At 49.5% G+C, this 24,650-nt stretch overlaps 7 protein-coding genes across 7 annotated transcripts; 2 read left to right on the forward strand and 5 right to left on the reverse strand.

The window, feature by feature from the left end:
• Positions 1 to 32: 32 nt before the first annotated feature.
• Positions 33 to 5,312, reverse strand: MSH6 (DNA mismatch repair protein msh6; the record flags this gene model as incomplete). Its single annotated transcript, XM_036778236.1, has 30 exons — positions 33 to 350; positions 402 to 545; positions 599 to 619; positions 670 to 695; positions 749 to 798; positions 854 to 946; positions 999 to 1,042; positions 1,098 to 1,124; positions 1,176 to 1,188; positions 1,247 to 1,259; positions 1,313 to 1,682; positions 1,736 to 1,810; positions 1,864 to 1,903; positions 1,956 to 2,076; positions 2,139 to 2,289; positions 2,344 to 2,491; positions 2,548 to 2,611; positions 2,665 to 2,737; positions 2,791 to 2,911; positions 2,964 to 3,220; positions 3,295 to 3,702; positions 3,728 to 3,871; positions 3,918 to 3,930; positions 3,987 to 4,006; positions 4,056 to 4,079; positions 4,135 to 4,143; positions 4,200 to 4,295; positions 4,354 to 4,814; positions 4,867 to 4,969; positions 5,022 to 5,312. The coding sequence occupies 30 exons, from the start codon at positions 5,310 to 5,312 to the stop codon at positions 33 to 35; spliced, it is 3,738 nt and encodes a 1,245-aa protein (XP_036629664.1).
• A 604-nt stretch (positions 5,313 to 5,916) lies between these two features.
• Positions 5,917 to 7,297, forward strand: PC9H_008729 (uncharacterized protein; the record flags this gene model as incomplete). The annotated part of the gene is made up of 8 exons (XM_036778237.1): positions 5,917 to 5,988; positions 6,040 to 6,104; positions 6,160 to 6,222; positions 6,285 to 6,487; positions 6,546 to 6,674; positions 6,730 to 6,895; positions 6,991 to 7,123; positions 7,193 to 7,297. 8 exons carry the CDS (start codon positions 5,917 to 5,919, stop codon positions 7,295 to 7,297), a joined length of 936 nt encoding a protein of 311 aa, XP_036629665.1.
• A 301-nt stretch (positions 7,298 to 7,598) lies between these two features.
• PC9H_008730 (uncharacterized protein) lies at positions 7,599 to 8,901 on the reverse strand (the record flags this gene model as incomplete). The annotated part of the gene is made up of 6 exons (XM_036778238.1): positions 7,599 to 7,919; positions 7,986 to 8,062; positions 8,123 to 8,193; positions 8,247 to 8,432; positions 8,489 to 8,618; positions 8,679 to 8,901. The coding sequence occupies 6 exons, from the start codon at positions 8,899 to 8,901 to the stop codon at positions 7,599 to 7,601; spliced, it is 1,008 nt and encodes a 335-aa protein (XP_036629666.1).
• Positions 8,902 to 13,508: 4,607 nt separating this feature from the next.
• PC9H_008731 (uncharacterized protein) lies at positions 13,509 to 15,157 on the reverse strand (the record flags this gene model as incomplete). Its single annotated transcript, XM_036778239.1, has 13 exons — positions 13,509 to 13,740; positions 13,795 to 13,859; positions 13,914 to 13,985; positions 14,042 to 14,066; positions 14,116 to 14,332; positions 14,381 to 14,463; positions 14,515 to 14,567; positions 14,622 to 14,658; positions 14,711 to 14,734; positions 14,787 to 14,836; positions 14,894 to 14,966; positions 15,021 to 15,063; positions 15,115 to 15,157. The coding sequence occupies 13 exons, from the start codon at positions 15,155 to 15,157 to the stop codon at positions 13,509 to 13,511; spliced, it is 1,017 nt and encodes a 338-aa protein (XP_036629667.1).
• Positions 15,158 to 17,975: 2,818 nt separating this feature from the next.
• On the reverse strand, positions 17,976 to 19,182 carry PC9H_008732 (uncharacterized protein; the record flags this gene model as incomplete). The annotated part of the gene is made up of 3 exons (XM_036778240.1): positions 17,976 to 18,280; positions 18,345 to 18,959; positions 19,008 to 19,182. 3 exons carry the CDS (start codon positions 19,180 to 19,182, stop codon positions 17,976 to 17,978), a joined length of 1,095 nt encoding a protein of 364 aa, XP_036629668.1.
• A 374-nt stretch (positions 19,183 to 19,556) lies between these two features.
• On the reverse strand, positions 19,557 to 21,081 carry PC9H_008733 (uncharacterized protein; the record flags this gene model as incomplete). The annotated part of the gene is made up of 9 exons (XM_036778241.1): positions 19,557 to 19,706; positions 19,755 to 19,928; positions 19,979 to 20,328; positions 20,384 to 20,466; positions 20,528 to 20,617; positions 20,672 to 20,695; positions 20,756 to 20,805; positions 20,863 to 20,935; positions 20,996 to 21,081. The coding sequence occupies 9 exons, from the start codon at positions 21,079 to 21,081 to the stop codon at positions 19,557 to 19,559; spliced, it is 1,080 nt and encodes a 359-aa protein (XP_036629669.1).
• Positions 21,082 to 22,050: 969 nt separating this feature from the next.
• PC9H_008734 (uncharacterized protein) lies at positions 22,051 to 24,620 on the forward strand (the record flags this gene model as incomplete). Its single annotated transcript, XM_036778242.1, has 11 exons — positions 22,051 to 22,155; positions 22,212 to 22,349; positions 22,409 to 22,578; positions 22,641 to 22,784; positions 22,864 to 23,272; positions 23,326 to 23,339; positions 23,404 to 23,479; positions 23,544 to 23,638; positions 23,997 to 24,126; positions 24,222 to 24,408; positions 24,466 to 24,620. The coding sequence occupies 11 exons, from the start codon at positions 22,051 to 22,053 to the stop codon at positions 24,618 to 24,620; spliced, it is 1,623 nt and encodes a 540-aa protein (XP_036629670.1).
• Positions 24,621 to 24,650: the final 30 nt, after the last annotated feature.

Consider the following 24,650-nt stretch of genomic DNA (forward strand, 5'->3'; position numbering starts at 1 on the left):
GGAGCGAAAGAAAAACCGAAGAAGCATGACATCTATTTGAAAAAGTTCTTCATCGTCGCCTTGATGCCGGCGAGAACCTCATGTTTTCGCACAGAGTCGGCCGGAAGCTCTGCCTTCCCAGTGGCGAGGCTAACAAGGTATGCGAAGTCTGCCTGAAGTGGGAGAGGTAGACGAGATGCAGCAGATCTATTCCGTTTATCCTCCAGTCTTTCCTTGAACTGCTGGGCAAACTGCTTGGACACCACATCGGCCCGCTCAACCACAGGCAGAGGGACGCCAGCAAGGTTGGCGACGTGGGTTCCGAATGACGACGTAGCAGCGCCTTCCACCAATTTGTACAGGAAAACAATCTACCAAGATTCAATACCAGAGCTGATTGAAGAGGGAGATAACCGCCTTACATCGCGCTTGTCGTTGTCGACGATGGTTGACATATGCATCTGACGAATGTTGGGATGCCACGCGTAGTCATCCGTCAATGAGCCATAATGGGTCGCAAAGAAAGACAATGGTAAGGTGTGAGTCGCGAGTTGGTGAAGAACCGCCTGGTTTACGACATGTCAGCGGTCTAGTTTGTGTTCGAAAATATGGGACAAACCCCTGCAATAGCCATGCCGTCCTATGGGAATATGTGAGTAGAATGATATCTGATAGATGATTCGTGCTCACATATGTTGAAGTCCCTCTTCCCAACTCTGACCATCGTTGAATTAGCAGGTATGAGCAAACTAGACAAGCCATCACTAACCATCAAGAATGACAAGAGATTTGGGCGTTGCATCACGAAGGATCTTGCAGCTAGTAGAAGTAGTAGGAGTAATCAATCTGTCCACTGAATCGGCGATACACTGACCATTCGTCTAGTTCCACCTTGAAGGTACTCGCATTGGAAAACATATTGTCATATGCTCCCATCCGTGTGAGGATACTATCCACGGGACATATCCTAGACAAGACCAACATAAAAGGCGTGATCTCTCATAATGGACAATACTCACCTGGCTCTGCTCGCCGGAACCATCATACCGAGTTGCGCCATGATCTAGACAAGATAAGGCTATAATACAACAAAGAAAGCGTACACTTAAACAACGTACAACACCAGTCGCCGTCATTCGCATTACCTATGAAGGCCATTCTTAGTACTGCATTCCACGGGGAACGAAGAACTGTACCGTCGATTTGCCACTACATTGAGCGCAGAAATTAATGAGCAGAGGCACACAAATTGGGAGGAGATTCTTACGCCATGTTTGGGCCTGATACAGATGTTCAGCGACGTGCAAAAGGACATGGGGCAATATCAACGCACCTGTTAGTAACGCAATTCTTCCGTAGTCTCCACCCAGCTTGATATCATTCGGTATGAAGTCCCGCACGTTTGCACTCATAGACAGCGTTGGATGCCTCAACTCCTCGAAGTCTACCAACCCCATATCCCCTTTCACAAATTCAGGCCTACATGATGGTTCATCTATCGCTAGCGACGACTTCGCAAGACTAATGAGACAATCTAATTCAGCGAAGACGCGAATGGCTCTGAGCCAAAGGGAGCGGTCGGTATCGAATTCTGCATAGACGCGGTTTCGGAAGGATTTAATGGTCGTATTTCGAGTTTCTCTGGCTTCTTTGAGGGCACGTACAGTTCCTTGGAGAGAAGGAACGACCCATCGTATTGCAGCCTATTGGTACCAAGTCAACGTTAGTAAACGGGTTCTGGATATATGCTAACTACCTTTGTTGATCCACTCTTTGTCCAGTCCTTCGGTATATTCTTCTGAGTAGGTTTGGTCTGCACTAGGTAGATCTCCTACGCATATGATAGTCACGGGTCAGTACATGAATCAATTGCTTCGCACACACCTTGTTTCCTTGCGCACTATGCCAGTAAGTCAAATTGCACCTATGGAGAAGTTAGTGCTCCGTTAGCGACGGGACGAAGACGATCAGCCTACCCAAGCTTTTTCTCCAGCTTCTTGAGCTCGTCATCTAGTCCACTTTCCAGCTCTTCGATCTCAGTCACAACGGCATCGTAATCCTCATCCTTCCCGCTTCTCGGTGTCAGCTCATCCGCATCTGGAACCCCAAACCGAGGCTAGCTAAAAATGTAATCCATCTTAATGACAAGCGTAACTCACCCTTGTCTGTGGGCATATACATGGACTCGACGTTCTTGATATTTGCTGTCAGATCTGGGGCCCCTCGAAGCAACCCCAAGATAGTCTTCGAGTTGAAAGAGGCTGTTGCCTCCGTCAGGCTACTGAACCCGTTGCTAAGTCTCTGGAAGGACTATTTCAAGCAACAAGATCAGCACTAGTTCATAGAAAATCATACTGCACGCACAGTCAACACCTTGAGAAAGTCCTTGACCTTGCAGCTCTTGGCATGTATACGGGATACTGCGCGTTCCAAGTCAGGTAAGCCTTTCGCAATCTTGAGAAAATCCTCCTCAAAGGCTGGATTCTCCATGAGATCTTGCACAGCGTCCAACCTAACCATATAGCCGTATTGAGAAGTCAAGATATATGGGAAAGAAGGGGCACTGACCTTGCATTGATATCGGAGATCTCGCGGAGAGGCATGCAAAGCCAGATACGAAACAATCTCTTGCCTAGACATTCGATTGAAGAGAGGAGACCAACCCAGTATAATCAACGAACGTACCAAAGGGTGTAGCACACCGATTCAACAATTTCAGCAGAGAACCTTCATCTGTGCCCTCATTGTTAAGTAAGATCTACGAAATAATGGGTTATTGACGTCTTGCAAAAAGGGACAAGAGTAACGGACCTCCAAATGCGCCAAAGTCTGGCCATCCAAAACGAGTCCCTGGCCCCTGGTCATTGGATCGTACACGTTGAAGTTCTTCATGGTCAGGATCTCCTTGTCGATGTTCAATGTTCGAAGGTACCTACCAATCACCTACATCATTGCAAGTGTATAAGGTATGAAATCGAACTAACCATATCATCGAACCGAGAGCCTCGATAGCCGTCTTGAAATCGACCATCTCACGTATCGACGGCGGAACGGTGCTGGGTAATCCATGGTTGGTGTCCTCTTCCATCGTGTCATCCTCTCCATCGGACTTATATATCTCCTTCAACTGTTCAATTGTTTCCTCATATGAGAACCCTTCGACTTTGCGGAGACTCGTCCATAGACATGCCGCGGGCAAAATCGACTTCAGAAGACGTGTCGTAGTGACTGACAATGTGCCCTAGGATTTCATCATCCGAAAGGGTATTGTCAGCATCGCCCGATTGCCCGCAAAAAATAGAGAAAACGCGCCACCTTGGTGAATATCATTTCCTTTGGTCTAAGCTGCCTCAGCAGTGTTTCTAACTTCGTCCGGCACACGTCATCCTCAAACGCACTCATATTGAACTCAGAAGTCGCGCAGTCCAGTACGCATACTCCAAACCTTGGCCGCTCTTCCGTGCCCTCACTGTCGACATCCTCCTTTATCGACACACAGTGCCCAGCCAGATCATCGTGCAAAAGCCCCGGATCGACAAGCGTACCGTTGGTATACACTTTATTCAGCTCGCGGCGAACAATTTTATCTTTCGCTTTCTCTTCCGTAGATTTGGCTTTGGATTTCGAGGAAGACTTCTTCTCGGCGGTCAATCGCATCTCCGCGCCAAGAGCGGTCTCAGCCTGGTCAACGCGACCAACCTTGTACCCTGAGGAAAGGCCATGCTATAGTTAGCAATAGATAGAAGACATGGGAAGACATGCCTTTGCCGAGGAATTTCGCGGCCCAGAAATTGAAGGACATTTCTGGCACCCCGACCATACACATTTTGACGCGCTGCGTGAGCTTGAGATCAAATTCCTGGTGTCCAATGCGAGCATCGTCCTCGTATAACTAGGGAACATGAGTGCCAGCAATTAGAGACATAATAACTACTAACCTCAAAGAATTTTCTAGCGTATTTGAGGTATAAGACGCTGAATACCAAAAGGGCATTCGAGTAACTCACCCTTTCTGGAAGAATAAGACCTACAAAGCAAGTTGATACTTATTACTAGTGATAGATCAGGTGACGCACTGTATCGTAGTGATTTTGCTTGATCTAGGGGAAGACTTTAAGCATGTGCAAGACAAACGGATCTATCCGTTATACATACCTCCCAAAACTGCATTCGACGGAGGATTAGTATAAAATCAGGCTTCAGATTAGCATGAGGAGTACCTGCTTCTCGAATGGTGTAAATTCTTTCCATGCATTTGGGGGGACATACAATGTTCTGGGGTCGTACCCAGGATCGCCAGGCTTATTCTTGTCTTTCTATTGTCGTTCATTGTTATTTAGAATGGTTAGCAAAAGCCAGGGCTACAACACATACGTCCATCACAGTCTGCAAGAAAGCATATGGCTCTTCAGCGGCCTTCTTCTCGTCTTTCTTACCGCGCTCTCGTTGCTCTGCGGCAGTCAGGAACGAACCACCGCCGGTCATACTTGGTGTGGAGGACGAGGTTTCCTTTGATGCGCCTTTCTTCGAAGCAGTTTTCTTTGGTGGCTTGCTCTTCTTCTTTGGTACACTATCCTCATCGTCCTCATCGTCAAAGTCATCTTCTGAAGAAATACCAGATCGTCTAGACAAACGCGATGACGAAGATTTGACAGATTGTCCGTCAGATTCAGAGTCAGAGGGGACGATAAAGTCGTCGTCATCTGATGCAGTAGATGATTTACGAATTATACGCTTCTTGGTTGATGTGAAGCGAGACGGGTCGAGAGTCTTCACAGCCACACTCTCTTCCTCGTCTGATGGTGGCTCAGATACGCGCTGCTTTTTGCGTTGGACTAGTCCACAGGTCAGTAGAACCAAGAGAGTTGTATATCTTACGATACTCACTACGTCCCCCAAGTGGTTCGCCGGGAGAAGAACTAGCGGGAGGCATGGCGCGAGGTGCATCCGAGTCCGAGTCTTCAACGATGACCTTGCGCTTCATACGAACCTAGCAAAGCCCGTTAGACTCTTTGACATAGACTTTTCGTAACCCAACTCACAGAGGTGCTGGGCTTCTCGGGTACCTCGATGTCGGACATCATGTCTACATCTATTGGAGGGTCGCTGGTGGGGGGAGACTCCTTCGTGCTTCCTCGGTGTGACGACAACGGTGAGCTCGACGATACCGGCGAAGACTGGATTTTCGCATCGGGCGTGCGTGGATGCTTTTCTAGCGACTTCTGGGAGTGCTTAGTACTCTCAGGGGGTAGTTTCGAGTCTCCCTTCGCAAAGAAAGACATAAGACTCTTTTGCTTCATGGAGTCCGACGATGCTTTGGCTTTGGGCGCCATGAGTAGGCGTTTGAGCTTCGGAAAATGAGAAGGCGATCAGAAAGACTCTGTTCCAGGAGCAGCGCGTAGCGCGTTGTTTGGTTGTGCTTGACCCCCTGTCTTTGAGGGTGGCAATGATTTCACACCGTTACTAAGATCTCCCGTTGAAGTGAACAGCTTTTATATGTGCACAATGTTACGGTAGATCAAGTAGGCAGTATTGTGTTTGACTTGTCTTCCAGCGAACGCATGAAGAAAAGAAACGCGGGTGCGCGTAGTCTAATGGAAGAGTCACGTGTCCCCTAAAGTTCCCTGTACGGACTAGATCATTGGGATTGAAGGACGAATGTCTAGGCTGCGTTTCAACCCAACAATATGATGCAAGGTAAAAAATATCAAAAAGTTACCGCTTCAGAGCCCACGGCAGGGCAATCCAGCACAGTCACTTGCGACATCTCGTCTTAAACAGTTTGACCAGCCAGTGACAAATCTACCGTGGGTTATATGTGGGTAGTGTGAGATCGCCTGGGATCCCGTGGTGGTTTATCTCCAAAACCAGTTATACCATGAATCAGCGCGAACTATATATTCCTCGTCAACATTTCTACTTGCTCTCACATCCAGCATGGCTGCACCCTCCACTGAACAGACTGTCAATGTCTCCAATGGTATCCCACCTCCATCGTTTGATTTACCGGTGTGTTTTGACAGTCCAAATCACGTCCGTACTGACTACGTCTTGCTGTAGTACCCCGAGACCCCTGAGACGATCACCGAGAACCTGCTCAAGCTGGGAGGAACCATACCAAACACGTATGTCGCCGCCGATCACACCGAATGGTACAGCATGACCTACTAGGTGTCGCAGTCGCCATAAATTCCTGTTCACGAAGCTGGTTGAGCACTTGCACCAGTACATCAAAGAAACGAGGCACGTAATTACTACCGATTGGGCTTTGTTCTTTATTCCAGTGCTGAAGGCTTATTATTCAGCATCACCACCGAGGAATGGATGAACTCGATCCAGTTCCTCACGCAAGTGGGGCAGACGTCCACGCCGATCCGCCAGGAATTCATCCTATTGTCCGACGTTCTAGGTGTATCCGCCTTGGTCGACTTGCTGAACACTCCTGCCATCCCAGGTGCGACCGCTAACAGCGTCCTCGGGCCGTTCCACACGGACGACGCTCCCCTAAGTAAGTGCTCTGAATATTGGCTGTCACGAGATCTTCTTCATCCACAATTATCCTCCAGTTGAGAACGGAGAGTCCATCGCATCTGAAGGCAGAGGCAAATACCTGTACATCGAGGGAAGGGTGCTGGACACCGACGGTAACCCCGTCCCAGACGCCTTGATAGAGACATGGCAGGCCGACGAGACCGGTTGGTATACGGGCAATTTATAGACGTTTGCTGTCTTGATGACTGGTTTTGGCAGGTCTTTACGATACGCAGTATGCCGATCGCGATGGTCCCGACCTTCGGGGGCTCTTAAAGACGGACAAGGACGGCAAGTACGGGTATCGGGCGGTCGTCCCAGAAGCGTACCCCATCCCGGGGGATGGGCCTGTCGGCGAGCTTCTTGTGACGCTAAACAGACATAAGTATGTTTACTCCCTCACTCTTCTCCAGCTACGAATCATCGTTACTTCTTACATGATCCTTATAACAATAACGAAAACACGAAACATTGAAATAGCATGCGCCCCGCCCATATTCACATCACCGTCGATGCCCCGGGGTACCGCAAGCTCACGACGGCTCTGTATCCAGAGGGGAACGTGTACCTCAGAAGCGACTGCGTGTTTGGCGTCAAGGAGTCTCTTGTTGTTGTTCGTGGTTTCTTTTTGTGAAGCGTGGCGCTGGTATACTGAGATACACTGATGATCATTGATATCTAGAAACTGGTTGAAGTTACGGACGAGAAGGAGACGAGGCGCAGGGGATTCCCGAAGGGCAATACGTTCAAGTTACTCACGTTTGATATCGTCTTGGTAAAGCAGTGATTATTGAATTCTATGAATAGGCTGTGTTCTATGGTTGTCCACATATGAGGATTCCGGTGTCAGCATGCAGCCATACAGGCAAACTATATGAAGCCGCGACTGCTAAGCATCAATCGAACGATACTCAAGAACTTCCCTACGGAATTGCTAGTCCTCTCAGCCCCAAATAATATTATATACGTAAGAAGTACATCGACGGTGGGTATGCTTCACTACAGTGTTCAATGTTCAAGTGTGTTACCAACTAACCTCCCGTATCGTCTAAAGGAAAAGGAATGTGGCTTGGCGTTTAACGTAACGCTCAATGCGAACTGAAAAGCCCGCGCTTCGCTTTGCAGCCCTGTATGCAGGCTTCGCGGGCGGAGTGCTCTGTCGTCGTCGATGTGGTCGCCACGTGGCCGACGGCGTTATTAATGGGTTCAACGGATGCGGTCGAGTTGACCTTCGGGAAGGGGAGCTCGGGGATGGGCTTGCCTGGGGGCCCGACTGAGATGCCAAGATCCCTGATCTCACCGTTCTCGATGTCGTAGACCAAGCCGTGGACGAAGACGTCGGAGAGGGGGCCCTCAACGGAGCGCCCCTTGATGCCCTCTGTGCCGTTACCTGCCAGCGCCGCGTAGTGCTGTAAAGGACAAAGTGAAGTGGTAAGTTGAAGGGGGATAGGGGATAGGGGTGTGAATGGACCTACGTTGGATAGAACGCTATCAGCTACCATGGCACGAACGCCGGCTTTGACGTTCTCCTCAACGAGCGCACGGAAACCGGCTGTAGGACACTGATTAGGCATCAAATGTCGAATGACTTAGTGAAACACATCGGACTCACGCTCTTGAGGCTCTGGTTCCTCAACCTCCTCCTGGCCTTTGATTCGCTCACGGAGTTCGACGATCTCTGGTCTGTAAAGAGCACGTAAGTCACCAAAGAAAAAGAATCTTAGCACAATTCTTACCGCGTCGAGGTAGCAAAGATTTCACGGATTGGGGCAATCCAGTTTTGTACGGCACCGTTAGCTGCATCAATGGGCGCCTTGGGAGGTGTTGCGATGGCCGCGGCGACACCACCACAGCCGTAGTGGCCCATTATTATGACGTGCTTGACTTTCAACTCGGCGATGGCATAGGAGTAGACCGAGTGGCTGCAAGTACAAGGTAAGCAACCTGTACCGACAATTCATATGATAGGTTGACCTACGTGTTAGCATCCGTGTGGTGGAACTGGTTCGCAATGTTGCGTTGACTGAACAGAGTTCCAGGCTTGGCGCTGAAGACCGTGCCTTCGCTGACTCTACTATCTGAGCACCCCAAGAACATAAACGGTGGCTCTGCGAAAGTAAATATGGTAAGTGAACTACCCAATTGAGACTTGTAACATTTTGAGTTACCTTGACCTTCATCCGTTAGTACCTTGAGCAGATTAGGCTGCTGTGATGACGCGATGGAGGTACGGAACTGCTGATTTCCGTCGAACAGCGCTTGGAATTCTGAAGCGATTTCGCGTGTCTGGATTCCAGGCACAGTATCGCGCGCCTGCTTATGGAACGCCAGCGGGTGGGCCAGAGCCACGGAGAGCGATACGATCAAGACGAGAAATTGCCGAGCAAACATGGTCGCAGACCGTTGAACGAATGAGGCGAAGGTGCGAAGGGTTGAAGTCGAAAGGGAAATTAGAAAGTAGGATCAACCTGAAGTGAAGCGTCGATGAAGGGCGGACTAGCGCCAAAAGAAAGAGAGGCAAGGAGAGGAAAGAGAAAGAGGATGAGGAGGTGAACGGTCTAGAAGGGCGGTCTGTAAGTTATATAGCATTCGTCTTGAATTACATCTGCTAAGCCCTGCCTTGGCAAAACTTGGCGGAGACAACACTCGTACGAAGCGATCGATATGGCTATATATTGATGGAGATCATTGGTGTCGGACGTGCTAAACAAGCTTCGTCCATACCCTCTCCTCCTCATTCTGGTACATGTCGAGAGCGTTAGGTTTCGAGTGCATATTTTGGGCGGCGAGCATGTCTATTACAAGCAAGCTGCAATGTCGCGGTGGTGTCGCAGCTGGCCGGCCGTGCAAATGTCGCATCGGAACTTCTTAGCGGTTAAATGTTTTGATTGGCACGGTAACGACCCGATACTTGGGAAAGAAATTAGAGGTGATGTACTGTGCCTAACCAATGGGACGCCGACCGCACGCACCTCCTGCGAGCCCGAATTGTTGATGCTTCCATCAGAGGCTCAATAGTTCAACACCCCGCTGCAACCGTCGCCCCAAAGCTGTCGCAAAGAGAATGCACTCACCGAACCAGCAGTTGAGCATTCTGACCCAACTCTGATGCGCATCAACGATCATGATACTCGTCAAAACGAGATCAAAACCAAAAATGAACCGCAGCTAAAACCGGGTTTAAAACAGGCTGTAGTCTCCAGGTACCGCCTTGCCTTTGGCTTACCGTACGCTCGGGTTGAGTTCTAGACCGCCCGCGAAACATTGATCTGCGAGGCAGACTTGGGGCGGAAGGATGCTTAAAAAGCAAGCTTAATTCTGCTTCGATGGTCGTTCTTAGAGGGAAGTGGTCCGCCAAGCAGCCACCCCCAGGTCAAGAAGTCTTGAGCAGCGCCGCGCTGCGGAGTACGCGACTGCCAGTTTATTTGGTATAGACGCCCCAACCAAACTACCGCCTGCCAAGCCTCTGTCACTGTCATTCTTGGTGTCGTCGGCGATCCCCTGACTAGGTAAGCAACCACAGCGCAATTCTTCTCCTCTGCTGCACGGAACAAGAGCTGTAACGCACTAAACTCACAGCCCACACCTGCTCGCTACGTCCGCTGAAATCCTGGTACGGGTTTCAAATTTCTCTCGTGTGCTACATCGAAGTTGACCCATGCTTGCGTCGTGAAAAGCGTTTTGCGGATTTTCTGCTCACAGGGTGCAATATCGTGTCGTTTCGCGAACAGAAACGCGAAGGGGTTCGCTAGCGGCTAAAGGCAGCATTCACCGATACAGCCGATACCCCCGAAGAATGGTCTTTGTTCCCGTGGTTGTTGCTGAGTGACCGTGTCAAGGTCAAATTCAAAAGCTTCTGAAAAACACAATCGCTGAAGCATGCCACCATCGGTTATTTCGAAGTCGTATCCCGAGTAGGTCCCTGTGCCCTTTCATCTTCCCAGAGGTGACCGCCGCACGCTTGGGCACTCCCCTGACTCGCAGACGCTTCCCGGAGTCGTGCAGCAGCCTAAAGTCTGACCTTGATGACTCCCCCCCCAGAAAGAGGTGACTACGCCGCTTCGCTTGCGCATATTATTCTTCAATCTGTATCCCTCATTTCAAGGCCTCAGTAGACGCTGCGAGTCCGTAATTGAGCCTCCAGGATAATGTCCGATAACGTCTCCTGATCATTCAGGGCGTACCTAGGAGCTGTTGGAATCATTTTGGTCGTCGACATTGGCCACTGCAATTCGGGTCTATTCCGCCTGGTAAGTATCGCAGTATAAATCCCAAAGAGTGCGTTCAACGCAGGTGATCGCTCAATCTTTTCTTGATGGGTGTCTCTGCTTGATTAAGCACATACATAATTTGAACGCATACGTCGGTATGTGATCAGCAATTCGCCCCCTCGCCTCTATGCGCTAACCACGCTTTTCGTTTTAGCCTGTGATAAAAGATCATGAAGTCTGATCCATCATCATCTCATCACCATCTTTTACTCGGAACGCTGAAGTCTAATGGACTCAATATACGGAGTTGGACAGCTTACATGGCCTCCTGCCGGCTCTGGATTCGAACGACACGACCCACCTTCTCTAGAACGCCAGATATATCGGGAACGCGAGACATACTCCTGTCCCCTATAGGCTTCCTCCTATTCATTTTAAGCATCATGGCGGGTTCAGCGTCGTTCATACGAATCATAGTTGTTCGCCGGCCCCCGGCTCAAGTCCGTATGGATATCACCCGGATGGACTGCTGGATTCATCGAACTGATTGCCCTTGGAAAGCTCCTCATCAACCAATGCCTCTGATGGACCGACGAACGCTCTCAATGTCAACGCGATCCGAGCCCAGTCCGCAGGCTCATCGACGTCGTCGAGCATGACGGCTGCTGCACCAGGTGAGACATCTTCGTCCCAGAATAACGTCGCGCTCTGCAGGGGACGCCACCGACTCGATACATAAATAGTTACTCTAAGTGATGTCTTCCATTCTTCCATAATTCTCTTGAGGGAAGTGATTGATATATTCTTCGTTTAGAGTGCCGCATGCCATGTACTTATAGGCTTTCTTTCCGGTCCATGCCCTCTTCGGAGACGGTGGAAACACCAACCTTCCCCGATATAGTTCTCTTCGAGCATGCCCTTCCAACGGGAGACCAGCACAGAGTGCACGCTGTATACTGCTATACGCTCTGGATCGCTTCCGTGTGTCTTCTAGCCTGGCTGTCAATGGACCCTCAGACAGCTGACATCCTATTGCAATTCTACTGCATTCAAATACCCAACGCCGTTAACTTCCCACGTACACGATCACCACCGAACGCCCAAGCGCAGGTTCACGCGTAATCTAAACTGAGGAGCTATCATCATCATCCCTAGTCTTCTACTGTACGATGATAATCCGGCCGTAGTTGTGCCTCGAGATGAGAAATCCATTCCAATTCGACGCCCAAAGTATCTCTGTGGACTTATGCTCAAGCTTTTCCTCCGGTCGTCCTAGCGCTGAAATATGCCCTGGATCCTTGGAGTGCGAGTATTTAGCGCAGCAATCTTCCCATGGTTGCAGTCATGCCTTAGCCTTAGGCGACCGCGACTAGTCGCACTGATGATGGTCACTACAAGTTCCATGCTGTTTCCTAGGGTTTGTCAAAGGAAGAGTCTATATGTTGCCCAGACGACATTATCCACAAAGCAATCCCCTTCTGTATCTTTATCTCTCAAGGTAGCTTATATCGAAGTACAGCAGGGTACAGCGAAATTGAACAAACAACATGGCATACTGGGACATCTACCCTCGTATCATGCTCACTCAAACAAATGGAGCAACAAGAACGTGTTGAGGATATTCATATCTCTTGCCCAGGCTGGGATCGAGCTGCGACCCGGAGCTTTCTCGTCCGCTCGAAAATTTCGTATGTTCGACGTGCGCGCAGACAGGCCTTCGCACACTATTTCGACCATGTACATATGATGCTCGCCGGAGGGAAGCTGAGAGACGCGGCATGTCGAATGATGAACAAACATCGACTGTTATAATGTAGAAAAGAAGCCCGCCATCGTGCATCAGAGCCTGCAATACCGGTGCTTACGCCTAAGCCCGGACCCACCGTGCGGCAATCTACGCTGAAAAGGCATTTAGACAGAAGGTCAGAAGAGGTCAGAAGGTACGGACAGACGGCCGTGATGTGTCTGGAAGATTGTTCTATGTCCGTTCCTGTTCGGGCGCCCACTGCTCAAGGACATCTCCACTTATTGCTTCTGACAAGATTGCACTTCCCTTGTGGATGGAAGGCGAACAAGGGCAAGCCTTACAGAGGCTAAAGCCCGAACGGCTCCGCACAATTTCTGGAATACAACATATCCAAAATCCAATAATCTATTGCAAGCGCGAAGGTATAAGGGCTGAATAGGCGCTACTAAAGTTACATAGAAAGAACACTTCTTCGGCGTTTTCTAATTTTATCTTCTCCTCCAACTGGCGAATGGTGCCCACAAGAAAGGGCATCAAACCCGGAGTGATCACAACTGCAAAGAAGCAAGCCCCTCGGCGCTCTCTGGCGAGAGGACCGGAGAAAGGCAATACCAAAGAAATCCACAATCCCAGAATCCACACACGCGTGCTCACACACCAAATCCACGTCAGACCGCATTTGGTTCACAAGAATCAAAGGCTGTTTCCGTGAAGCTGGTGCAAGAATACAGAGAAGTCACTGCGGAAGTTCCGAGAAAAACGAAGAAAGGAAGTCGAACGGAAAACGACGGTGTGAGAACCAGTGGAATGGCGCGTGTGGATGGGAAAGAATGTAGAGCAATAAGCGCAAACCGAGGAGTATGATACAGACGCGCAAAATTTCTATCGAGGACCATGGATCGAAAGGGGGTGAGAAGGAAGGTGAAAGCAAAGGGGGTGACGATATGCGATACGACGGTGGATGCTGGAGAACAATGCAATGCAATAAGAGTTGATGCGCAAATACTTTTGATCGAAGCGAGGGGACGACGACGGGGTGTTTAGTACGGAGGACGCTTGAACTCGTCACTGATGATTTGTGCTTCGGGGTCATAGACGTCGCCCTTGACGACTTTGCCGGCAGCGTCGTACTCAACGTATGTTGAGGGGCTTTCAAAAGTCTCCATCTGGACGTGGACACCTTCGTTGTTGGACTTGGAGGTGTCGACCTTAGGACGGTTCACGGATTGTGCGCCACTGCGGAATGCGAGAGTCGTCCCATGTGTGGTTGATCTGTGGAACCAGAGAGGTCAGCGAAGTGTTGGATTAAGTAGGACAACGACGGACTGGAAGACTTCTGGGCCAGTGTTGGTGTAGTTGGTCAGACGGCGCACAGCACGGCAGGCCACGATCTGGAAGGAGACAATGTCAGGAGCGGTGCATGTCGGGATGGAGGAGGAGCGTACTGTAGAGGCAATGGCAGCAGGAACGTTCGCAATGATCGACATGACTGGGTTGAGGTTCAACTTCATGAAGATCTAATTAACCTTTTAGTAGGTGGATTCCATGCACGATTCATGGCGGTGTCGCTTACCGTCGCAATCAAGTTGGACAGGAAGCTAGAAGGGGTGTCAACAAATGCAGCGCCCATTGCAAGGAGCAACATACGCAATGACAAAGTAAATCAGACCGTCGTTGAAGATCAAGTTGACGAGCCGCGACCGAGGTGCGACGTTACCCGGGAAGGCAAGCTTCCATCCAGTCAATATCAGGACGAGGAAGTCGAACGACATGGAATAAATGAACGTGATAGCAAGGAGGTTGCTATTCGTCTCGGTGATAACGCAACCCATGCCAGGGATCCATGCTGCCTTGAGCAATACACCTATACGAGATTCAGTACATTAGCAACATTCACGAGGGTAGAACGCACCGTGTAACAGGAGCGACCAATGTGCCAGAATAATCGCAACAAGAGGCAGTACAATGTACCATTTCTGCGACCACACCGCTATTCTGCAAAGACACTGAGCATACAACTACTCTGCTCATACGAGTGGTACCTACGTGCGTAGAGAAAGGTTGATACTAGCCAAACCGATGGCGGCGTTGCCGAAAAGCTGTGTTGCGAGTCAGATTCGATGGTTAGAGTGATCGAGATGCATATAACTTACTTGATTGAATGTATACAACGCCTGACAGTCGATCTCGCTGTTATTGCTCATGAACAACAGCTCCGAAGACGAGCCCATCGAAACAGTACCTTGTGACATTCAGCGCAATCGCTCTGTGGGTAAGGTGAGCTACCGTATAACGCGACGAAGCCAAACGCGACTCACATCCCAACCAAGGCAAACAGTAGAATGTATCGATTGGCGAAATAGAAGATCTTGGGGTCGCTGTTATATCAATCCACGCCGGGGAGGCCTCAACGATTCGTGCTCACCATCGGCCATCTGAACTTGCGCTTGCCAGTGATGAACTGCCAGTCAAAGTCCAGCGAGGTGAACCACTCCCAGCTGTGAGGTGGGGTGGTAAGTATGCCTGTCCATCGCGCGCAACGGAATATTTACATGTACAACCCCAGCAGACAATGCATGAATCTGCTGAACGACACTGCATGCAAGTCAACGCGGTGCCAGCATGGCAAAGTACCAGGGCACGTACCACCATTCTGTGCGATCGTCTCTGGTGCATTCCAGTCGACCATTTTGGTTGGTGGTGGGTGGGGAACGGGAAAGAGTGTGCGAGGGAGAGTGGGCCCGGGAGGGTGAAGGGAGTGGACGACCGGGAAAGGATCTTATATGGAAATGAGCCATCTGGCAGAGAAGTGGTACCTGGGAGAATTCTTGCTTCTCTTCAGTCCTCCTTCCCTTCTCGGCCACCACTGCAGAATCGACCCTTCATAGCTGCCCTTTCTCGAAGCACACCATTCACGACATCTTCGATCCTGATTTTGTGGCTTTTGAAGGATTTTTACTAGCTTTTGACTGCCTTTTCTAACAGCATTGGTCAATATCCCAGAATCTGAACGACCATTGACGCTGGGAAATTCTGTAATAACTGCTCGAAGCGATATTCATGACAGGAAACGAATGGAGGTGATTGTCAGAATGGTCCATATCAAGGGCGGCAGAGCCACTCTCGCCGTGAATCCGAAATGCGTGCCAGACTGCAAACGGAAGCTTTTCAGCTGGACAAGACATCGAATTCCCACCTGTCTCCGATTAATCGGGGCAAACAGACCACAAGGCACCACCATGCCTTCTCGATGTCATGGCTTTTCATGGATTCTCTGGTTTATTTAACCAGCACCGGTATGTATTTCTCTGGCAAGCTTTGCAGCGTTTGGACTTTCTGCATGTTAATTCAATTTGCATCCAGACCGAACTGGCAATCTTGAGCCTCGAGCGGACTCGGAGGAAACACTCAAGCACAGGGTCTTTCATTACAGCACGCCGAGCCTGCAAAGAGTGATGGCTATGTTTTGCAACCAAGCGCTGATGCGTGATGAGTCTGATGGAAAGTGGACACAAACAGCGTACACCCCATCTGTCCGTTAAAATTTCTGCTCCATTCCTCTGTGAGCCTTACTCACCCAACACTGTGCTTTGAGATCAAAAGTCGTTCTACCAGAATTTCAGGAAACAGTAGGCCATCAAAGAATGCCCACGATGTGACGATCTGGAGACGGTGAACTTCTTGACTGTGACCGCTTCTCCGCTTAACATGCAAACATGCGTTCCGTGTGGATTTAATGGAGCCTACATAGAAGCAACTTAAGTTTGTGTTCGTGTTGCCGGGTGATTTATAGAGAATCTCTCCAACCGGTGTTTTCTGTTTACGGACATCGAAATCGCCCACGGGGGCCAGCTTCACAACGACGGATGCCCTCCGAACATACTCGCTAGCGATGTCATACAATCGATCGACATGGCTGGCGACGCTCAACTACCGCCGCCGACTCTCCTGCTTACCGTCGGCTGCATGACAACTCTGAGAGCGACTGACCAAAGCCCTGTGGAGACACCAGCGCGGCCGCAACATCTGCGATCATTACGATGCAGAGACGCCAATACTCCTTTGGGAGACAAACGTACACCCACATCCTTACAAGCAGTCAATCATCCGGAGAGAAAATGATATACTGCCCGGAATTGTGGAGACGATTTGGGTACATCACGCCGGGGTTTGGGAATGATGCACGATGTCTCAAGATCTCTGTAACGTAACTCGTAAGTGTGCATTCGCAAGACGCTGAGAGTCCTACTCAAAATATCATAGTCTTGATTGCATATTGCATATTGAAGTTTGAAGCTTGCTTTGCAGGGCAAAGGATATTTTAAGCATTGCTTCTCCTCCACCCAGGCCCCTTCCGCTGCCTTTAACCTCTACAGAGAGTTCGTTCCCATCGACTTTCTTCTTGACGCGGCGAGTCGTAATCGTGTTCGGCCTAAGGAAACTTCCGAGGCGGGCGAGTAACGTCTCATTGCGACTGATACTTCATCCAAGTTATGGAACCTTAGGTACGTACATCGAGCGTTAAGCAGGTCGAAGGCAGAATGGTTGATATGAACGGAGGGCATTGATTCCGACAATTGTAGTCAGTGTAAAGACATCGTACGGATTATCTGATTGATACCACGGTCTTCATAAGGGGAAGCTTGAAGCCCTAGAATAGATAGGAGTGTAATGTTATCCGCAGAAATCCGCCCTTTCTGTCGGAGAACTAGCGCGAGTAGGATAGTAGTCCACGGTAGCATCACTATGAGACGAGAGGTTATCTGATCGATGGCTGGTTGAGGGGAAATGTCCTTCTGCCCGTGGTGTCCAAGGTATTGTCGTTCCGCTCAACCCCACCATTGGCCTGGTGCGGAGCTTACCACCGATGCTTCACACTTCTTGCACTCCGACGGACGAAGGCAGTCTCCGGCGGAGGGTGGGGGATCATGAGTCCACTGACTAGAATCACTGAGGCTGGCCCTCGTTGGAGGTGTGCAAATCTATGAAGATCTCATGTCTTCTGGGGTCGGATGCAGAAGGGAAGGTGACTAGAAGGCCGCGCATTACGCTGAGTTATGCTCAACGTGTAATGGTCGCACCTTCATATAAGAAGGTACCTTGCTTTCCTTAATATGTGACGATATGCTTTCAGAACAAAAGGACCTTGGGAGTTCACGCACGCTACGCTTCTTCGAATCGAGGACCACGAGTCGAGCGGAGGGGGAGTTTCGTATGTTGAAAGGTAGATAGGTGGATTTATGGGACAACAGCGCCCAGCTGCCTGCCAGCTGAGGTCTCCAATATAAGCAACAATGATGCGCCCACGAAGGCTCGACGACTTTGAGGTCTATTAGGAGGATGCACGAGGAATCAATTGTAGAGTGATTCAACTCGGTGTCAATGGTGAGCAAAACATACGCATGTGGTCGTCGCAAGCACATTAATGAATGAGTCATGGATTCAGAAGGGGCGCCACCTTTCACAAGTGGGAAGTATCTTCCGCTCCAAACAATTGGAACGCGGAATCATTGCTCATGCTTTCTAACATGTTTCTTGTACCTACTTTCCCAGTCGCCATCGCCAGACATGGCGTTATCCAGCCATCGCATTCGCCGAACGAACTTCTCCAGATCACGACCGCTGTAGTAATTGTGCCCGCCGCGGGGGTGGTCCAGAAGATAATTTTCTGCTGCGTCTTCTTGCTGCAAATCGAATAAAGTGTGCTCGGATTCCGACGGCGGTATATGATAAAGGTGTCCCCAAAGGAAATAGAGGGGGTTTGGTGTGAAGTGCCGATAGCCAATACTGTATGGAGGGAGAGAAGGCACCCCTACGGCATAAGGATTACGATGCAAATTAGTCAGTGGAGTCTGAAGGGATGCTAGGACACGTACCGTCGTTGTAACCTTTGACGAGGTATTCTTTGAAGGAATTCTCCCCATACTTTGAGTGACGCAAAGCTGTCAGTTCACGCCAATATTCCCCCATCTTGCTATCGCCGCATCTAGGCGGTCCAAAAGTTACGAGTTTCAACGGCACGGTGGGTCTATCAAAGACAGTGTCATCTCGTAAAATATCGAGCATCAACAGACATGACACGGCACCACCCATGCTATGGCCAGTGACTACGATCTCGTCGACGTCTTCTGATTCCAGAGCTTTGCGCACGGCCTCGATGGCAGAAGCCTTAATGCCCTTATACAGCCCCCAGAATCCGCTATGCACCGCTCCGCGACCACTTTTGTGTCGATGGGTAAGAGTACGCAAATCATGCAATGCATGCATGAAGCTTGACGTCCCCGAGAAAGCAAGGATTAGCTGTTTCGTTTCCGGGCGATAAGCAACGTAACCTGGTAGGTTGGCCACCTTCCCCTTAAAGGCAGAGAGGAGTTTGGAGTTCGCGACGGCGCTGTATCCCTCAAGGGGGAACAAGGGCTGTACCAATCTGTCCAGCATGGAGAAGATGACTTCGACTGGCACAGCGCTGTATACGATCTCAGCGAACTGACCTAAACACAGTTGAATCATGAATACAAGTAATACGATATATCACGAACCCAGTTCGGAGAGCTCAACGTGGAGCTCCGGAGACGCCAGATCCTTGGAAGAGAGGATGTAAGGCGACCGGGTAGCCATAATCTTTGAGATTCGCCTGAAGTTCATCATCTTCTCGGTAGCATACATGCGGCGCTGCTCAGGTGTGAGACCCAAAGCATTTGAAGACACCTTCATTATCGTCGACGGAGATGATTTCTCAGAGAACATGTTGGTGAGCAACATAGGTGAGCTGACACACTCTGAGTCACGCTAGTGACAAACGGTATTGGCGCCTGACAATGGCGGCACGGGGATGTACGACTGCTTCAACTTCACCCAATATACATACGAGCCGCAACTTCACCTTCAATTCGCTAAAGTAATAATCATCCGAAGATACAATACAGTTAAACTAAACCCACAACGAATGTGTCTATGACAATTGAATCTAATATGCTCCGGGGTATATTTCGGGTTCCTATAAGTGAGGGAGGATGTAATGATTGTATGTATAGTACCTCTAAGGTCTTGATCTCCATTTCTCCGCATTGCAATTCGTCTTCAATATTTTATAGGACGCCCTTGGCCTCAATGTCGATATCTGAATGCTTATCGCTTTCCAACACATCGGGCATGAAGATGACAGTTTGTCTCTTATTTCCTTCAACGTAGTCGCTCTTGTCACTAGGCTCGTCAGGGTGACGAGTAAAAGTCTCCATCTAGTTTGAGTTAGAAACATGCCTGATGATCGGTGGCAAATCTCATACCTGAACATGGACCCCTGACTTGGTGGGCATCGTGCCTCTTGGGATAGTTCCCTGTGGTGCTGCCCCACTTCGGAAGCCCAAGTTGGACCCTGTCTGCGCGGATGATGCACCATAGATCTCTGCACCGGGGTTGTTAAAGTTCGTGAGGCGACGAACGGCACGACATGCGACAATCTACATCGATGTCAACGCAAGAAGCCGTTAATGACGAAGGGAAGGCTTACAGTAGAAGCAACGGCTGCTGGGACATTGAAAACGACGCTCATAATCGGATTGAGATCGAGGATCATGAAGACGCTTGCAAGGGTATTGGCTACGAACGCGATGAAGAAGTAAATAAGACCGTCGGCGAAGATCATTTTCCCAAGTCTACTCGTAGTGGACATCGGAGCGGAGCGTGAAGAGCCGCTGTTGATTCGAGTCCCCAGACCCACGAGTTTGTAGCCGTTGAGCAACAAGACAATGAAGTCAAAAGCCATGGAATATATGAAGGTGGCAGCAAGAACTGTGTTGTTGGTCGAGAGGATAACGCAGGTTTTCATTTCGTCCGACCACATGGCGTCGAGAAGAACGCCTGTATCAAAGGAATGAGTCCCTCTCAAGGACGCTACGATAGTTGTGATATTTACCTTGTAGAATGAGTGACCAGTGACCGAGGATGATCAGGACTAATATAGCGATAATCCATTTATTTCGTGACCATACGGCAATTCTATAATCGAACGAATTCAGAAACCAAAATTGTACGGGCCATCATATTGTAGTTTACATACGTTCGGATAGATAAATTGATTGAGGCAAGTCCAACCGCTGCATCGCCTGCTAGTTGATTGAATGTATAAAGGGCTTGGCAGTTTATAGGTCTGTGTTGGATGGGGATTCAGATGCAGGACAGAGACTATAATAGAAATACGTACATCACGGTATCGAGAGCGATGAGGCTAATGTGCAATCAGTATTTCGATTATCCGCTGCGATTGCTGTAACACTGAAGTACGCACATTCCGATCAAGGCAAACAGGAGTAAGTACCGGCCCGTGAAGTAGAAAATCTGTAGGGAAGACATTAGTTGTAGATGAACACTCAAGAGGATCGCGATGCAAATTACCAGAGGCCAACGAAACTTCCTCTTGCCGCTAAGATATTGCCAATCGAAGTCCAATGTAAGGGCCCACTCCCACCTGCATGGATTTATCGGTAAGTATAGCATTCCACATAATAGATGTTCGAGAAGCACGAACACATAGACTCCGAATAGTGCGTGCATGAGCTGGGTGAAAGCTGCAGCATTCTGCGCCACGACTTCTGGTGACTTCCAATCCGGCATAATGTAGCGAACGTCTAAGTGGGGGACGAAGAATGGACGACAGGAAGGGAAGGTGAAGTCGAAAAAATGTTTCCCATCGTAAGGGTTAAATACAAAGTATTAACGGAAGAGACGCCGGTAGGGAAAATGCGAAGACAAGGGGCGTGGGCAGCCCTACTTAGGCTGCACGCAAGTACTCCGCCGTCGCCATGGGTTTATGGACTTGCAGAGTCCTCTTCCGTCGACCATGAGAACAGCCCTGACCCGGTGTTACTTACGAGTTTGGTAACATTAATGTACTATCGCTGATATAGACTTCATCATCAATGTATCCTGCACACTCCCCCCGGGCTAATGAGAATCCGTATGTTTCCAGAACAGTTGCACTAGCTATAGTAAAACCGTCTTATTTCAGTGTTGAGTGACTTGCCTTGGATGAAATATTTAGCCGGCAAGCAGATAGCGCTCATGGCGCTGACAATTTTCTGTGATGTTAGCCGATGCTCTTCTTCGAGCTTCATCGGCTAAAATTGTGATTGTACGAAAGAATGTAAGAAGAAGGACGGAATCATCAAAAGTGCGGAAAGTCTCAGCCTTGTCACAAACTCCAACGCGCGCTGCGAAGGTTTTTCTTGATTATCTCATTTTTTCTCACCACTTCTCTCAGTACCTTGATGGAAATGCCGGCACCCTCCTGCTAAGTTGGGCTACTTGGCCCTTCCGTGGGCCGCACATAGGGTCGACATACTTTATATAAGGGATGCAATCTGGACAGCAGTGTCAACAACTTTCACCGACACAAGTTAGGAAGCAGCCATCCCGATAATATTCGCGAGCGAATAACTACGCTCGTGGACCAAGCTTCGACGGCGTTCTACTTCAAATCCATTATCAGGCCTACCGCAATCGACGGTCATACCACGCTCTTTAAACCGACTATTTCTCTCTTCTGACACCGCATAGTTCGCGGGTTCACTTTCTTCATCTAATATGTCACTCAGCACATTTGTTCTCACCTTCCTGGTCGCATACGGTGTGCGTACTTATATTTGGCCCTTGCTAAAGCGCACAGACGTTCATCGTCTTCCTGGCCCGGTGAGTCGCAGCAGGCTAGAATAGATGGACAATGTTAATTAATTTGATATTGATAGTCGTCCAGTATTGCCAGTTGGATATGGGGTCATGAGCTCCTTGCATTCCAACATGAAGCAGAAGAAATGTATACGGCGTGGGCTCGCTCCTTTGGGCCCATGTTCCGAATCAAAGCAGCTCTCTTTCATTCTGATATTGTGGGTTGGAGTCGGAATGAGTGACATATCCTCTTTAACGTTCCCTCCATATGATATAGATTGTCGCGACAGATCACGCTGCTGTGCAGTACATCTTCGCAGATACAACAAACTATGTCAAGTCGCCAGCTTTCCGACCCCCAGCTGCGAACGTTTTGGGCAGAGGTCTCGTATGGGCAGAAGGCGAAGACCATGCCAAAATGAGAAAGATCCTAGCTCCCGCCTTCTCGTAAGTGGCGCTTTCGACATTTCCCAAGTTTGAGTTTATATGCTAAAATCGATGTTTTGCAGTCAGGAGTCCGTGAAGCAGATGGCCTCCGACATCTACGAATGTGCAGAGAAAATGGAAACTAAATTAACGAATTACATCTTATCTCACTCTGGAGATGAAGCTGGTTTGACGGTCAACATCGGTGACTGGACCAGTCCGTGCACGTAAGAGAGGTTCTCCTTTCTGCTGTCGGCATGTCTGATTGGTAGAAATTCACCTCATTCGTTACAACGATGACAACAGCCTAGATATCATCGGCCGCGTAGCTTTCGGATACGACTTCAAGGCCATCTCGACAACTGGCTACTCAGAGGCAGTTAGCGAACCCGTCACGGACGCCAGCCTTATCCGAGCATCTTGGACAAAGCACACTAACATGACACTGAGTCCCATCGCCTTCGTCGTGCCTCTCATCTTCCGCATGTTCCCTGCCGAATGGATCGCGAAGCTTCCTCTTCCTCCTGGTGTCGTCCGTGGCGTCGTACGTCGACTCGCGGGTCGAATCTTAGAACGCGAGGAAGAAGCTGGTGCTCTTAACGCTGGCGAATCTGTTCATATCGGCAAGAGCAAGGACATCATGAGTTTGCTGCTCAATGCTCGACGGACGGCAAGGCGAGAGCACTCTTTAACGGACGACCAAATTTTAGATAACGTGAGTCTTCTTACTCCGGTTGACATGCGGGGTATACTGACCGGCCGCTTAAGATCAGTACCTTCACGTACGTACCATTTGCTACCCTCAGTCGTCGAGTGGGAGTCTGACGTTATGTGATGCGCCCACAGCATGGTGGGGCACGAGACCACGGCTGGATCCCTCAACTTCACACTTCTCGCCCTTGCTAGACACCCCCACATCCAGGTATGCAAACTGTCCCATGTGAAAATAAGTCACTAATGAGTTGTTCCTTCCCTGTTATTTACAGACAAGACTACGCGAAGAAATCCTTGCACATGGTCGTGATTCGAGTTACGATGACTTGCAGAAACTCACATACTTGGATGCCGTTGTCAAGGAAGGGTGAGTCGTTCCTTTCCCAGCATCCCGTCGCATCGCTTGCTTCAGTTGGACGTGGCCTTTGTCGCCCCACAGTGTACACAAAGAAGCTTGATCGGGATCCCTGTGATGACTTCTCTTTCTCCGTTAATCTTTCTGCCCGTGGCGCTCTTCCGATTGGTGGAAGCTCCTACTTCTGAATCTCACGTCGTCGTGAGCCTGTCCATTTGGGTTTGCGGCCCCAAGGTTGTGTCGAATTCGTTCTGTTCCTTGTCTTTCAAGTTTACCCTGCAACGTGGGGAAACCTGTATGCAGCACCCATTCGTTACTTGTCTCAACCATCAATTTGTTGGTAACCTAAGCTGACCTTTCGAACCTACAGTCTGCGTCTGTATCCTGCTTCGCCGCAGACTGAACGTGTCGCCCTCAAAGACGATGTGATCCCGCTCACTAAACCAATTCGAGGCAAGGACGGTAGAATGATTCGCGCCCTCAAAGTATCAAAAGGCCAGGTGAGGTGCTTTTCCCTGAGAGCTAGAACGTACTAACGATTCGTCCTCCACAAATTGATATCCCTTACAAATAATTTATGTCAATGCTTGACTAGGTCTTGCATATTCCGTTCACAGTTATGCAGACCAATCCACAAGTTTGGGGCCCAGATGCAGGCAGCTTCAACCCGTCCCGATGGATCGAGAAGGACGGGCTACCTGCGCCTAACGAACTTCCTCACGGATGGAGCGGCTTGGTCACATTCTGCGACGGACCAAGGAATTGCATTGGGTGGAGACTTGGTGAGTTCATGGTCATTGTTGCAGGAGATCAAGGCTCGTGCTTACTACGTGTTTTAGCGGTGTTTGAGTTCAAAGTGATCCTGGCTTCACTGATTCGCTCCTTTGAGTTCCATGATACCTCCGCCGTCATCCATCAAAAGATTGCGCCAACACTCCAGCCAGTTACTGACGGGAAGGGGGGCCTACTTCCCTTGCATGTTACCCTTGCTTAATGCTCAGTTAAACTGGCCAATCCGTATCCA

Source organism: Pleurotus ostreatus (genome assembly GCF_014466165.1).
Source record: "Pleurotus ostreatus strain PC9 chromosome Unknown scaffold_6, whole genome shotgun sequence".
In the NCBI taxonomy this organism is placed as follows: domain Eukaryota; kingdom Fungi; phylum Basidiomycota; class Agaricomycetes; order Agaricales; family Pleurotaceae; genus Pleurotus; species Pleurotus ostreatus.